Source organism: Saccostrea echinata, unplaced genomic scaffold, assembly GCF_033153115.1.
Source record: "Saccostrea echinata isolate AGI-Se365-2 ecotype Australia unplaced genomic scaffold, CSIRO_AGI_Sech_v1 ptg000008l, whole genome shotgun sequence".
Classification (NCBI taxonomy): Eukaryota; Metazoa; Mollusca; class Bivalvia; order Ostreida; family Ostreidae; genus Saccostrea; species Saccostrea echinata.
This window is the reverse complement of record NW_026889757.1, coordinates 6,159,065-6,174,926: the sequence shown is the minus strand read 5'-3', so window position 1 is coordinate 6,174,926 and position 15,862 is coordinate 6,159,065. Positions and strand designations below refer to the sequence as shown.

General features: G+C 32.3%; 2 protein-coding genes across 2 annotated transcripts; both read right to left on the bottom strand.

Moving 5' to 3' along the window:
- Positions 1 to 3,633: 3,633 nt before the first annotated feature.
- Positions 3,634 to 6,344, bottom strand: LOC133181324 (uncharacterized). The gene is made up of 4 exons (XM_061315845.1): positions 6,193 to 6,344; positions 5,936 to 6,060; positions 4,756 to 4,840; positions 3,634 to 4,119 (listed from the first exon to the last, which is right to left on the bottom strand). Exons 1-4 carry the CDS (start codon positions 6,323 to 6,325, stop codon positions 3,944 to 3,946), a joined length of 519 nt encoding a protein of 172 aa, XP_061171829.1. The 5' UTR covers positions 6,326 to 6,344; the 3' UTR covers positions 3,634 to 3,943.
- A 469-nt stretch (positions 6,345 to 6,813) lies between these two features.
- LOC133181182 (uncharacterized) lies at positions 6,814 to 9,195 on the bottom strand. The gene is made up of 4 exons (XM_061315721.1): positions 8,999 to 9,195; positions 8,276 to 8,387; positions 8,005 to 8,053; positions 6,814 to 6,860 (listed from the first exon to the last, which is right to left on the bottom strand). Exons 1-4 carry the CDS (start codon positions 9,109 to 9,111, stop codon positions 6,814 to 6,816), a joined length of 321 nt encoding a protein of 106 aa, XP_061171705.1. The 5' UTR covers positions 9,112 to 9,195.
- Between the last annotated feature and the right edge of the window lie 6,667 nt (positions 9,196 to 15,862).

The window sequence follows — 15,862 nt, the reverse complement described above, 5'->3', positions numbered from 1 at the left end:
AAAAAGCATTTTTCATTGTTGTTTCATTGATAGATAGTACTAAATGTTTTTAACATCTGTATCTCCTAAATTAAGTCTGAAATTATGCCAATAGCTAAACAGTAAAAAGGGTTTATGTAAAAATTGACGCTTCTTAAGTATGCAAAAATGTAGCATGATATAAAAGCTTGCTATGGTAATTTTTGAATAAGCATAAGTACGTATATGTAGAGAGTAAAAATGCATTTTTTGTATCTAAGTTTGTTCAATTTATTTTCTTCAGCATTTGAATCGTACACGATGTAATAAATAGGCGGCCTGTCTGCTGTATTATCGTTTTCTCTTTGGAAGATATTAAATATTAAAAGCAAAAATATAATTTTTAAAAAATCCTATATATATTTCAATGTGCAACTTTTTTTCCTGATTTAAATTTCATTCACTCCTGTATCTGTTTATATTTTGTTCGAGAAATTGTAATTTCGATTAGGTTTAACCAACTGTTATTCTCACAATATATATGTATTTATAAATTATACTTATTGGTTACCAATTTTTGAATGTCTTAAAACTCACTGAAAATACCTCTAAAGCACAGAGAACTAGCAACAGCCTATAGGTATCTAAGCTCTAGTCTATCTGCGTCTCTACCCAATGACCATTAAAAAGGAGGCCCATGGGCTTTGATGGTCACCTGAGTGTCATTAGTTTCTTTTGAAATAAACAATACAGTCCTATCTGGATCTGGTGAGGACTCTATGTTCACTAGAAAACTGACCAGTCAGCAAGGGCCCCGCCGAGGGGTAGTAATATAAGGGTGCAGCTTACAAAATGAGAATTTAAATTGATTACAAAAATTTAAAAATATATGAAGAAGAGTATCCCTGTATTAACATAAGGCAGTAAAAACATCATATCTATAATAACTCAATTAAATGTATATTTAAACAAGAATAAAGCATGTGTTTTATAAAATGCCAGCCTTCAGTGAATACAAATATCACCCAGGCTTGACCTTAGCTAAAAAAAAAAAAAAAAAAAAAAAAAATCAGTTGCAGACGAAGGTTAATTTATTTTAAAGTGACAAATAAAGATAAGCCCCAGACAAGATAATTAATCCCAAGGGATTAATTGTACTGCTCTCTCATCCTTTTCTTCCAAGTTTACAATAAGAACTCTTTCAGTAATGATACAATGAGTTTATTTTTGGACTACTCGTTAAAATTAATAGTATTCTTGAATTTACATACGGCAGCAAAAAAAAAAAATAAAAAAATAAAAAAAAAAATAAATAAATGAATAAATAAAATAAATAAAAACAAAAAAATAAAAAAAGCATATCTTTATGTATATCTTGTTTTTAAAATTCAATAAAATCATAACCTATTGTATATTTACCAAAATAAAGTATGAACATTATTTAAATCCACATTTCAGAGAATGTAAACATCATTCAGAATTAACCTTAACTTCAAAACAATCTTCATTTGCAGACAGAGGTGTTAATTAATCTCAATTTGACAGAAACAGATAATGCTTTGGATTTTCTTCAAGAGGAAAGTTAATTAAACCATGGGACTAGTTGCAGCTTTCATAGTTTACAATAGGAACATTCTCAGCAGTTATCTCTCTTTGCCCTGGCATTCATTCTAATGTAAAGTTAAGGAATCTACCCCACCACCCCAGCTCCAAACTGGATGACATAGAGAACCAAACTTAACATCAAAATATGTCTTACTGCGTCTTCAACCAACATACATGTACCAAATTTGAACTTAGTTGGTCAACTACAAAAAAAGTTATTAGAAAAAAAAAACAGAAAATTTGTGGACGGAAGAATGACAGACGGACAGACAGACAGACAGATTGATTACTATAGGGCACCCGCAAATCCTTGCGGGGCCCTAATTATCTTCCTCGTGAAACTTGTTCTTAGATGATAAGGACTAGAACAGATAAAGTGAAGTACTTTTAAATATATGTTCAACTTAGACCAACTCTCAGGTATGAGCTCTAGGGACACACATTTCAGAAATATGATTATGGCTAAATCATATATGAAGTTTTTTTAATTCCCTAAAAGTCCAAGAATAATTAAGATTTTTAAGGAGCACTGTATAATAAGTTTAAAAGATATGACTAAATGGGCCTCACCCTGGGTGAGGATATCATAATAGTATATCGTTATGTCTCCTTGATAGACTGAAGTAAAGAAGATTTTTTTTTAAGTTTGCAGAGGGAGACAGAGACCATGAAATCTAAAATATTTGTTTTCATATACCCAAAGATGCTATGTACCAAAATTGGTTGAAATTGGTTCAGCTGTTTCAGAGAAGAAGCTGAAATTTTCAAAAGTTTACGACCGGCGGACAAAAAGAATAGCATCAGGTCACTGGAGTGAGCCAGGTGATCCAAGAACTTACATTTGTAATATCCTTTATGTTTGCATCAAATGGAAACCATGTATAGTAGCAGTGTTTATCTATTTATTATATTAAATATTAATAAGAATTAAGAGACAGCTGACCCTATATTTGTTTAAGTCTCCATATTTTAAGTTCTTTATGATTGGGAACATTTATCAAGCACGATGGCCGATATCAAATACCGGTATATACATATGTACATATGCATGTTTAATTTCATTTAAGGGGTAGAAATCAAATTCAACATATTCTTTAAAGGATGTAGATACATGTATGATTTTTAGGAGAATTTATGGCATTCTAGAACCTGTAAGGATTCTACACCCCCTCCGCTTTTATTTCTTTTGAGAGAAGTGATATCAGGCACTGACCAGGCAAGAAAAATACAGCTATCAACTTGATTTAAGTTTTGGATGAGCTGTAAGATGCGCATTGCCTATATATTTTCATGTATACAACATAAAACATTAAATCCAAGCAACTAAATATTGCTGCAAATGTATACAATTTTGAAAATAAACGTTTATTTCATTTAAGAAATAATTTCCGTTCAGCATCAATAGGTGTACTAATTCAAGCTTTGAATAAAACTGACATGGACATACTGAAATAAAAAAGGTGCATTATAAAAATGTCAGTCTGATTCATTAAATTCTTTTTATGATGTATATTAAGTAGTAATTTAAATCTTGAAAATAATAAATATGTTTTTTTCTTACGTAATACTTATTTTCATTGTAGTCAAAAATGAAATATACTAGGATGTGCAGGGCATTACTAATAGGGGAGGGGAAAACTGGCTCTAGGAGGGACGTTCTACCCTAGAGTAAAATTTTACCTCTCGGAAAGCTGATTCCAGGGTGCGATTTCCGTTGACGAAATTCTACTCTAAGCCAGCTTTCCGTGGGGGAAACCCTAGTTACTTTTTTCGGGGGAGGGGAGGGGAGGGGGGAGGGATTCTACTCTAGAGTCAGCTATTCGGGGAGGGGGATCTTACTCTGATAGAGATGGATAGAAAAGATCTGAATAACACTATGACATACTGTGTAGGGGAAACTTTTTTGCCCCTTTCGCCATGTTAGTAAAGGTGGGCAAATTCAAACAGGCGAATGCAATAGAAACAGAGTTTATCTGTCTTTCAACACAACTGTGTCGAGGCGAAGTTAAATTGTGTACAAGCGTAAAAGGGCGAAAATAACCCTGTATACAGTAGTCATATAAAGTCGAGTTCAATATAAAATTACTATATTACTAGTATTTATAATTACATGTATATGAATTACATATACTTATATATAATTTGAGATGAGGATATGTATGTACAAAGACAGCAACAGTTCAGCAAATACTCTCTCCTGATCATTTCTATTGAAAAGATGATAACATATTTTTTTTTAAAAAGCTGTATAAAATACATAAACTACATATTTCCAACCGTTTCGCCTACATTTACATGGCTGTTGCTATTCTGAACACACTCTTGCTTTATCTGCATGCACCAAAACTACCGTCAGAAGTAAACTCCCTTACAATTTGTCTCAAAATGGATAATAATCAACTGAATCTACAAACACCACATTGTTTCTAATAACAATTTGCACAAGTCCTTGGCCTTCATAGTAATAGCAGTAACCGTGTAGTGGGTTAGGGTCCGTTATCACCTTATCCTTCTCAACCACAAAACCGGAATCACTGCTATACAGAACCACTGTATCTGAAAAAAAATAACAGAGCTTGATAAAATGTATTTCATAAGCTGAAGTTTCTACCATCTTCTGTTTGGGTTTTAATGAATACAAAATCTATTTGTCCGCTTTTTCTGAAGACATGAATACCCCCCCCCCCCCACCCCCAGAGGAAACTGATAAATCTTTGTAACATAAAAGATTTTTAATTTTTTTTTTATCTTCAGTAGAAAAAAGCTAAAATACTGAAGTTGGAATTATAAAGTAAGACTAAAAAAGTCAACAAATAAAAATCTTAAGTTAAGGAATTTAGAACAAGTAGCCCGAAGGATATTTTCTAAGAAATTATGACGTAAGGGTGCGCTACGACCTCTTAGGCACATGTTTTAAAAAATACACGGAAGTCTTGCGTGTACTATCAACAAAAAGTAAGTTTTTTTAAAAACACAAAAAGAGGGGGGGATTGTTGAACTACATAAGTTAATACAAATTGTGAATATAACATTCCCCCCTGAAGTAAGGAAACATATGGTAACAGATGCTACATAATTATGTTAAAGATACATCCTGAAATAGTAATAACAGCATTTTTAATCATACTAACATACCAAATATTTAATATATTTTAATATTTTATATGATATTATTCTTAATTTCATAGCTACCTTTGTTTGGCTTGAGAAACCTTTCATACGGTTTTCGAACACACAAACGCTTCTCAAAATCTGTGTCTGACGCTTTATTGATATCCTACAATCAAAATTATATATATATATATACATATATATATATATATATATATATATATATATATATATATATATATATATATATATATATATATATATATATATATATATATATATATATATATATTATATATAATTCAGAGAATTGCGGTCCCCCGCTTTCGAGGTCTAATTAGTTGGGATGCAATATATTTATGGCATACTTTAACTGTCGTGTGTGTGTTTGTCCTGTCTGTTCATCATATAAAAAATTAATAATTTTGAATCAATAAAAGTTAGGACCAAGATAAAAGTTTCTGAAAACCGCATCAAACTTCAAGGTCATGAGGTCAAATATCATAAAACATTCTGAAAGGTTTTGTTACAATTAATGCACGTGAAATTCATGAAAGCGCAGACCTGTATCTTCTGGTGCAAAAATTACGGCTTAATTTATAACTTATGAAAAAAGTAGGTCAAAGTGATGAGGTCAAAAATGAATGCTACTTTCTGAAAGGTGTTGACAAGGGTAATGTTCATGTAAAATATTAAAGTCATATCTTCTTTCATTCAAAAGTTAGAAAATTAGATTTAACCTCAAGTTCAAGGCCATGCATGTAGACAATCGGAAAGGTCTGGTCTCTGGTGATGCACATAATGCCCTATCGTCTCTCATTCAAAAGTTATTTTTTTAAAGTAGGTCATAGAATATTTGGAAAAGTCATAGGTAATGTACATGTGGAATGTGAAAGCTCTATACTCTCTCATTCAAAAGGTATCAGCATTTTTAAAAATTTTTGAAAGTAGGTCAAACTCTAAGGTCAAGGTCACAGGGTAAAAAACTATAGTATATTTGGAAAGGTCTTGTTATATAATGCACATCTGAAATATGAAAGCCGTACTTTTTTTCATTCAAAGTTATGACCAAGATTAAAGTTTTTGTGATACACTGACATTGAGACGGACAGCACAGCTAGACAGACGAATGTGATTTAAAGTTACCTCGCTTTCGCGAAAGCGCGGGACAAATTAAAAAAAAAACACATTTTGCAACAAATAAGTCTCATTTACTCATCAACTATTCTTCAAATATTCATTATTATTCATAATAACTTACGGTTAATCCAAAGGTCATATCATCATTGACCCCTAAGTACATGGAAGTGTTTACTGCGGACTGGAAAGTGTATATTCTCTTTGGATTTGGACCAATGCTTATTGAGCCAGTTTGTACAAAGTGACCTGTTATTGATTACAAACTTATGACAATGTAATTTGGTATTCTTAAATCATAGAATAAACTATTTTTAAAGTATTTATTATAGTCTTGCCTTGAAAAAAAAAATTATGAAATGACCTTAAAAAGTAATTTACAATTTTCATCCGTCCTGAAATCCTTCACCCTTTTGACTGCCAACACACCATTGTCGTTATATAAGAACAGATCCCTTCTTTTCGAGGGCTGAAATACCAGGGTCTTTGTTCGTTCCCTTTTAATCAGAACCATACAGTTCGTGTATAGTTCTGCATCTGTATCAAATGAAAATTCAAGATTAGTTTTTTCCCCGACCTTTTTTAAAGGGGGAGGGGTGAAGCGAAAAGAAGAAAATATTCAAGAAAATTTTAATGATTTTTTTTTACTTCACTTGGTGGTGTTCTTAAATCCTACAAACTGAATACCGGGAGATCACGACTTATGAAGATTTATATGCATACTCTTGGGATCGATATCACCGTAAAGTAACATGTCGCCCTTGGGCCTTGACTGAGTGTCATGAGTTTTTTGTTTGTTTGTTTTTTCATGAGTTGACGATCTCTGCCCTACCCATAATTATAATTTGTAAAGGGTTCCATTCAATTTGCTTACTAGATATCCAGGAATAAATAAACGATTTTCAAAGATAAACGATCATAAGTTTTAACTACCAGTATATGACCAACTTATCCTCACCGTTGATCTTGAACCGGAATGGAGGAGAGAGGACATGAATTTAATCATTTGTCTAACGACTCATTCAGATCATGCAAAATTTTAAGCCTGCCTGTTAGATGTCAATGAGTAAAGTGAAATAATCTAAAGATTAATGTACTCTCTATATACAAAATCAGTTTAAAGAAGAAGGTATGGTTTTAGCGTTATTGTGCCCTAAAAATTTAATGTTTTCAAAAAGTTTTGAAACTGGCTTAAATATTAGTTGAGTATATGACTGTAATAAATCTGGAAAGAATATAGCATGGTGGAGTACCATTCTGGATATATGACGTCATTAATTTGATGCATTTCTCTATTTTAAACAGAAAAAGCCTCAAAATGACCCATTTCAAGGGTTATTTTCCTTAAGGAAATAGTGTCCACAGCCTTCGCCCACGTTAATTTTTAGATATGTTGTGTAAAATTCTTTGAAAAATCACATATCTCAAAATCTTTGTGGGCGATGCCTGTGGACAATATTATCTGAAAGAAAATTCCATTGAAAATTGATGTCTTCTGCAACTTTTTAAGAAAATACGGGAAAATGCACAAGTTTATGACGTCACAATTAGCATTTGGAAGGTCATGTGAGAAAAAAGATTTGTATGATCTTTCTGCATGGAATTTCAATAATTCAAAAAGCATGAGTTTTGATTTTTTACATCACTTTTATTTTTAAGAAAAACACAGGGCAAGATTTGTATTGAAACCGTACCTTGTTCTTTGTTCCATTATTTCAAGGAAGTAGCTGAAAATGTCCAAAAGCTGACGGACGACACACGACGGAGGCGAACGGATAACAATAGGTCACCTGAGTTAATTCTACATGAATTAATTACAGAAGCGTATTTGTGCCACGTAATTTTTTTTAAGTTGGTAATTCCAACTTTAAAGATGGTAATTCCAACTTTAAAGTTTTAAAGATTGGAAAAGCCAAGATTAAAGTTGTAATTACCAACTTAAAGTTGGAAAAGCCAACTTTAAATTTTGGAATTGCCAAGTTTGAAAAAAAATATTACGTACGTGGCACTAATAAGCTTTCGTAATTAATAACAAATAACAAATCTCCCCTTTTTTGTTCATCTTCATTTTCAAAGTTTAGCTTATTACTCTTCATAGGCAAATAGTTTAATTTAAAAAAAAAGCTCTTGAAGATTAGGGTTCGCTAACCATGTTTAAATATGTGAAATTTACACAAAAGCCAGGCTTTTTACCTTCTGATAATAAATCATAGCAGTGATCCTCTGGATTACTTTTCTTCCCCTTTAAATATAAATCTAGAATTTTAGATACTGTTAATCCTGTCAAAGAATATATACATGTATATATGTTTATCATGATCAGACACATACGTGTAAGACCGGTGTAAAGACGAATAACTATTCCACATGGGTCATTATTCGTCTTTACACCGGCTTCTAAGTTTTCGTAGCATTCTATTAAATATTCTATTAAACACAAATCTAAAAAAAATAAATTAGTTACCATAAAAACAAAAGCTCCTAGTTTTAACTTCTCACTCATTTCCGCGATGTCTTCGCACGAGAAGGATGGAGATTCGGTTTTTTCTGTTGCGACACTAGCTTCAGGATGAGACCTTGTAAACAAGTTATACATTGATGAAGTTTTTACAGGAAGATTTATTGTATGAAACAAGTGATCCCTTATTACTGACTTCTAGCAAATATAAGTTATTTGTGAAAGTGTTCCCTTATTTCTAAATGATGACTATAATTTCTAGTGAAAACGTTTCACAACACACAGTGTGAGATCCCTTAGGCCTATGTGTGATCATGATAATGTATGTAACACCAGACCTGGCTACCCCAAAAGGTTATCAGTGGTTTTCTAAATGTTTCTCAATAAGATTTGACTTTTTTGCAGAAAATTCTCGACTTTCGATGCAGAAAATAATTTGAGCTTACTTAAAACAACATTTTTATCGTTGTATTTGCATAAGACACGCCTAAAAAGACAAAGAAGCATGGGTAAAAAAAATTGTATTACTAATCTGTTTGTCATCCTCTGTCGTGACATTTACGCGCATCCACTTTTGGGATCTATTGTTTCATTCAAATGAATTATATTGAAAACACACACACACACACACACACACACACACACACCATTCTGCATGTAGCAAAACATTAAATCATAAATAAATAAATAATTCTGTTTATGTTTAATATAAAGATTTTTAATACACACCCGGCACTATCACATTTAGTGGACTGGCAGTTTTCATCCTGATTTCTCACTGATTCTGCTTGGATTTCTGCTGGTGTCGACTCCTGTCTTCTAGCACAATTAACGTTTCCCATTTTCTCAAATCTACCAAGAACATCCACGTATTCTTGTAACAATTAAACTTTCAGGAATTCCCACCATTCAAAAACTATACGCACAGAAAAATTAATAAATTCGCTGGTATTTTATTGTACTACTATAGCATATAACAAACCATGGTGATTTGGTCGCATTGTAAAGTACATGTACTTACAATTGAAATCTTGATTGTTGTGTTAGCTCTAAGTTATTAAGCACCTACTTTCTGACAGCGCATGCTCTTGATTGCAAGTGTTCTACCAATTCAAAGGTTAAAATCAGTTTAAAATGTACTACATGTACAGCTGTGATATTGAAAAGGGTTGCGTCAACGGTAGGTCGTAATTTTTCAAATTGGCTACGCCGATTGCGCCCGCTTGTCCCTTGGTAACCCGGCTTGTTGCTTCATTGACCGGGATAGGTTCGCCGGCGCATGCCGATCTCGCCTGTTTGTAACGACCGTCGAGGAATTCACCGGTTTTAGAATGGCTGGAAGATATAATGAGTTGTTATATATAGAAACTTTTCAACAAATCGGCATGTGCCTGATTTCTTTGCATTTATTAAATAAATGTTCATTTAAAATTTATTATTTTGTAAAAAAAAAAAAAAAAAAAAAATCTTCATGAGGTCCATGATTTTCCGAATTATTCAACTTTTTTCCCGCTAAGATGCAAAGCTTAAAGTGATAGATGTACATTAATTGATCATAATTGAAAACAAGTTTGGCTTTCCAGAAAGTCTGAAATGTCATCTCTTTGGCTTCATTAATGTCAAAGAATAAACAGTGGAATGTTATATTATTTTCTCAGTTATTACAGCCAGTAGTATCGCTTTTGAAAAAAATGGGGGGGGGGGGGGTGGAGGACAAAAAAAAATTATAGACGATTTATCTGAACAATCTTTGACAAGGGGAAAAAGGGGCTATCCAAACTCAACATTTTCATTTCTTGGAAGGAGGGATTACAACTTTTCCGACAAACATATTTTATATTATAATACATTCTCATGGGATGATTTGACGTACCATGCTGCAACAAAAGGTGGAAGAGGGGTCAAGGGTGCGCCTTTTCAACGTTTGGGGTAAAAAGTGGAAGGGGACGGCCCTCCTGGTGCTATGTGCCTGTAATATTTTGCCTGTTGTAAATATGCTTTATTCAGTTTAAATATATTTTGTATAATGTCTGTAAAAAATTCTAACCACTGAGAAATATGCGTAAGAATTATTTAAAGTCATGTATTGCGTTTTTTTTTTATAAGTTCAGACTACCTAAATTAAAAAAGATCTATCTATTTATTTTATTACTTATATAAAAATAGGACTTTCCTGTAAATTACACAGTTTAAATCAATCACGTTTCAAAGATATTAGAAATTTAAAACAAAAACCGATTTATTTACCGATTCAGATTTTAATCAACAGACACAGTTTAATTTTTTTTTAATCAGTCGAACTATGGAAATATGAGGTTATTCAAGTTCAAAATCGGTGAAAAATTTAATTTCAACGTAAATAACATATATCATGTTTAGCTACACCCAATCTCGTTTTTTTTTTTAGCTCAGATACGCCATATATATAGCTTTAACAATTATTCCGAAAGAAGATGGATAAAAACTAAGCTATAGCTTCCTTTTGACTTTAGTTCTTAGCCGCCTACTACGGCAGCAAAGAAGTTTTAAAGCGCCAACTTAAATCAATCTGAACCCGAATTAATTCCCAAGACTTTCCTTATTTTCCTTAATCGTATCCTCTGAAGTGACTTGACCAGCGAGCCACTGGGATTTGATTGATTATCGAGCCACTGGGAATATCAAGGGAAAAATTGAAAAACTCCTGCATCATGTCCTTCTGCTGCCCATGCAGATTCATGTTCTAACGCTATATTATGTATAATATAAGGACATGTACATGTATACCCTCCTGGGAAAAAATCATGCATAGAAAGGTAATAAATTTGAAACGTTACCATTTAAAATTAAAGTGACAGTACGGCGCATCTCATCAAAAAACTGACTAGATAAAATTTTCCGACAAGATTTGGAATTTTTTTACTACTCATAAATGTATAAGCTTTCAGAAAATTACAACTTTTACAATTAAATAATTTGGATTATTTCATTAAAATTAATAGTTATTTATGGGACGTAAATATATACATCGCAACGTGTTCGGGGTTCCACATTCCATGCTATGCACGCATGCGTAGTTTTCATAAACAAAACAGCATGGTTAGAGAGGGAATCCCGGTAGGCTCGGGTAGGCCTGCTACATTGACAAAGTCGACTAAAAATAAAAAGAAACTGAAAATAGAACTTGAAAAAGCAACTTTCCTGACTAAACTTTAGTTTGGGGATTAATATAATCGCTGGATAAGGAAGAAACGGGAACTCGGCGACACTCACGCAGGGCTCTCGAAGGTTCTATTCGACAGGTTTGTTGATACTTGTTATCATTTCTCATTTTTCCGTCGCTTTCAAAGAAAAACAATAGTGTAAACTCAACATAAAAAATACATCTTTGACTTATAAAAATTGTTGCCATTTGAAATGCTAACTTTTCTTAACTGTGCAGAAAAATATTTTGTTTGACATTTGCCGCGATAACGTATGCATGGTATGATTAGTTGGTTTTTCCTTCCTCGCCTGAATGCAGACTAAAATCTTTACGATTATTATTTTAGATTGTTTTATCAGAAAGTTATGATAATTTGTGTTTTTTAAAAATTGCTTTCACCTAATATTCATTACAACTGTAAACTCTACAGTGTAGGCACGTGCCGTTTTAGAATTCACGTGGTACAAATAAACAGATCTAAGATTGCTCCAGTTCGTACGACCCTTAATTTTCCGGCAGATTCTAATTACGTTAATTTTGTTTGAGTAGAGAATATTTCTGTTTCTCAAACTGCTTACATCAACTTTATACCTTATTTCTTAATGACATATTGGGTAAATTTGGATGAAAAAGCACACATTTTGCAGCCGAACTGTCGCTTTAAGCATTAACACTCCAAAGAACCCCAATCTACCAACATCGATTTTATAGGCTGTTCCCTGAGACACACATTTTATAATTTTGGCTTTATTTCAAGAATACGAGGAGTGATTTTTTTTCACCTTTTCTCATTGACAAAAAACGCAAATTAGAATTGCATAAAGAAAATGATAACAGTTGCTTTGTTTATTAATTCTTAAAATCTGAGCCAGGTAAAGAAAACTGTATCTTTTCCTAATACTTTTCTACAGGGGAAAATTTAAATAAAAAAGAATATACTGCACACATCCGAGAAAATACTCATATAATGATTCTTTATGATCTTTATTCCAATGCCTGCAGCACTGAGTTACTTAAATCAGAGACATTTATGTTTCTGCCTAAATTGTGCTTTCAGGTAAAATTTCTTTTCTTCGAATTTTTTTTTTTTCATTTTTCATATATATACGGCATTAATTATCGACTGACTAAAGTGTACATAAAAGTAAAGTTTTTGCCATTGTATATATGCATTTAATGTGAGTTGTTATTTAAATGTTTTCACTGTTTTCTTTCGTCAGTAAATCTTGGATCCACGCCTTGGCTTATACATTCAATATGCCATGTTTTGTGTATTTTGATCCCCACGCGCTGACCATCGTTTTACGCAATAACCTAGATACAATGTTTATGTACATAAACCGTTAATGAAGACCCACCACCACCCAAGTGATCCTACCTCTATTACTCTTAATGAACACTGGTGTAGTTTTATTTTAACTTTAAGATGGACCATTTTGTTTAATAATAATAAGACAGACTTTGGTCAATTTTGTTTACATCTCTATATTTAGAAATCGTGTCATCATCAGTTCCTTTGCCAGACCACCAGCTTATCAATGGCAGCTTACACTAGGACTTTACTTCCGGTGATTCAAACTTAATGTGTCATCTCCCGAGGGAGATGACAATAATTTACATTTGTTTTTCACCGGCTTACTTCATTTATGACTTACGCCGTTCTTTGCACAAATGAAATTGGCCAAACACTTATCTGGACATGTACTGGATAATGAAAGTTAAGACAGACATTTTAGTCTATCATTAACCAATTTCAAGACCAAACGGTCAAAACCCTAAAGTAACTTTAATGATAACATCAAATTTCTTTCTCATTTACTTCATCTTTATATAAAAAGATATAAAAGTTATTCTCAACAGGGATAAAATGCATTTAATGAAGATTCATGAACTTTTGAAAGAATTGAATCTAACATATTTTAATCTATATATAAATGGAGTTAGAACATGGTGTACTTGGATTACGTCAGTATCACATACAACGTACCAGGAAAAAAACCACTCCTGAAGATGGACAAATATCATCAATCAAGAGTCGTCTGCTTCACAATACGTTTAACAATTCCTTCAAAGAAACAATTTATCTATTTTTTTTGTACTTTGCAAGGGAAAGGGTTATTTATATTTGTCAAACATTGAAATTGTATTTTTTTTAATACTGAAAAGCACTGCATTAGCTTAAGTGAAATTGATGGTTAAACTGTGTTAAAACTGCTTAACTGTAAACTTTAAAACTGTAAGGTTTAAAAATAGACGATCGCATTCCTCACATCAATTCATCATTTCATACAGAAAAAAGGTCATCTCCATGTTTACAATTTGTGTTTAATTGTAATGTCACTAGATTAATTTTTTAAGTTTTTCCTTTAAAACCGACATGGACATAGGAACATTTTAACGGAATGGTTATCTCATAAATGCCCTCACTCACCGGAATGACATCTGTCTAAATTTTCGAGAAGACCAGTACCACCTTACCGTGCTGTCAGTCACGATGGACTGGAGTGACTGTTCGTACTCTTGTGCACGAAACTTCATTTTTGAAAAAAAATTGTGAAGTTATGCAATAGCTTGACAAAACAAATGTTAATTAAGAATAGATAGGGCATACTTACAATGAGATCCGGGAGGTGTAATGGTTAAGCTGTAATGAATCTTAGGTAAGGAATTGTCTTAACGTTTGGTTTAAATAAAATTAGATTGACTGACAAGCTGGGTTTTCCTGCAAGTCATGTGACTAAAAAAATTACTGTTTTGATCTAGGAAATTTTACCAAAAAGGTAGTGCTTTTGAAATTGGATGACTGAAAGCATATTTTATTTGATAACTTTGATCTCTTCGTGGAAACAGTGGAAATAACGTACGAGGGAGGTGACCAAAAATAAAATAACAGCAACATGCAGTGGCTCTTCGGTCGTAATCATTCTCCCACAGTGAAAAAAAATCTAGATTTCCACCTTCTAAATGTTATGTTTTTTAGGCTTGTTTTAAGTTTTTAAACTTTATTTTTTCTCTTCGAATTCCCTCAGGTCACCACGGACCTTTAGAGTACATAGTCATTTGCATGAGAAATAAAAACCGCCTTCGTTAATACATGTATAAAAGGTTTGCAGTGATTTTTTCTCTTGATTTTACGATTCTCTCATGTTGAAAATAAGATATAAGTTTCCTGAAAAATTTAATATCATTATAGCATATGGTATCAATACATCGCATTTTAAAATAAAACAATTATAATTACATAAGTTTCTCAAAATTACTTTATAAGTTGATGTGAACTTTTCTGATTTTTGTAAAAATTCCTTAATTTCTTTAACCTTGTAAAAATGATTTGATTAATCATAATTTTTTCATTCTGAAATATTAGTAATTAAGATAACATATATATAAATTTACAATGTATACATTATTAATATTGTTGCTTATAAAAATAAAAAAAAATACTCTTAAAAATCTTTACTTCTTAGCTAGTTAAACACTGAATAATCTTAAAATACATGTATAAGTAAATCATTTTTATGCCCCGCCATGAATATGGCCGGGGCATATAGTGTTTGTCATGTCCGTCTTCCGTCCTTCTGTCCTTCCGTCTGTCCTTCCGTCACACTTTGCGTTTAGCTCTGTTCAAAGCTCAGTTTCAAAGAAACTATCCAAGATTTTTTTATCAAACTTCATATGCTGATAGATATTGATGAGGGCTATGCAACTGCATCAACATTTTTTGACCTTGACCTTTCCTTTGACCTTGACCTCACTTTTCTTAAATTAGTGTTTAGCTCAGTTTTAAAGATACCATTCAAGATAGTGTAATCAAACTTCATATGTTGATACATACTGATGTAAGCTATTCAATTGCATCAACATTTTTTTGACCTTGACCTTTATTTTGACCTTGACCTCACTTTTCTTAAATTAATGTTTAGCTCTGTTTTAATGAAACCATTCAAGATATTTTTAACAAACTTCATATGCTGATACATACTGATGATAGCTATTCAACTGCATCAATATTTTTTACCTTGACCTTTCCTTTGACCTTGACCTCACTTTTCTTAAATAAGTTTTTAGCTCAGTTTTAAAGATACCATTCAAGATAGTGTTATCAAACTTCATATGCTGATACATACTGATGAGAGCTATTCAACTGCATCAACATTTTTTGACCTTGACCTTTCCTTTGACCTTGACCTCACTTTTCTTAAATTAGTGTCAAACTTCATATGCTGATACATACTGATGAGAGCTATTCAACTGCATCAATATTTTTTGACCTTGACCTTTCCTTTGACCTTGACCTCACTTTTCTTAAATTAGTGTTTAGCTCAGTTTTAAAGAAACCATTCATAATATTTTCATCAAACTTCATATGCTAATACATATTGATGTAACCTTTTCAACTACATCAACAT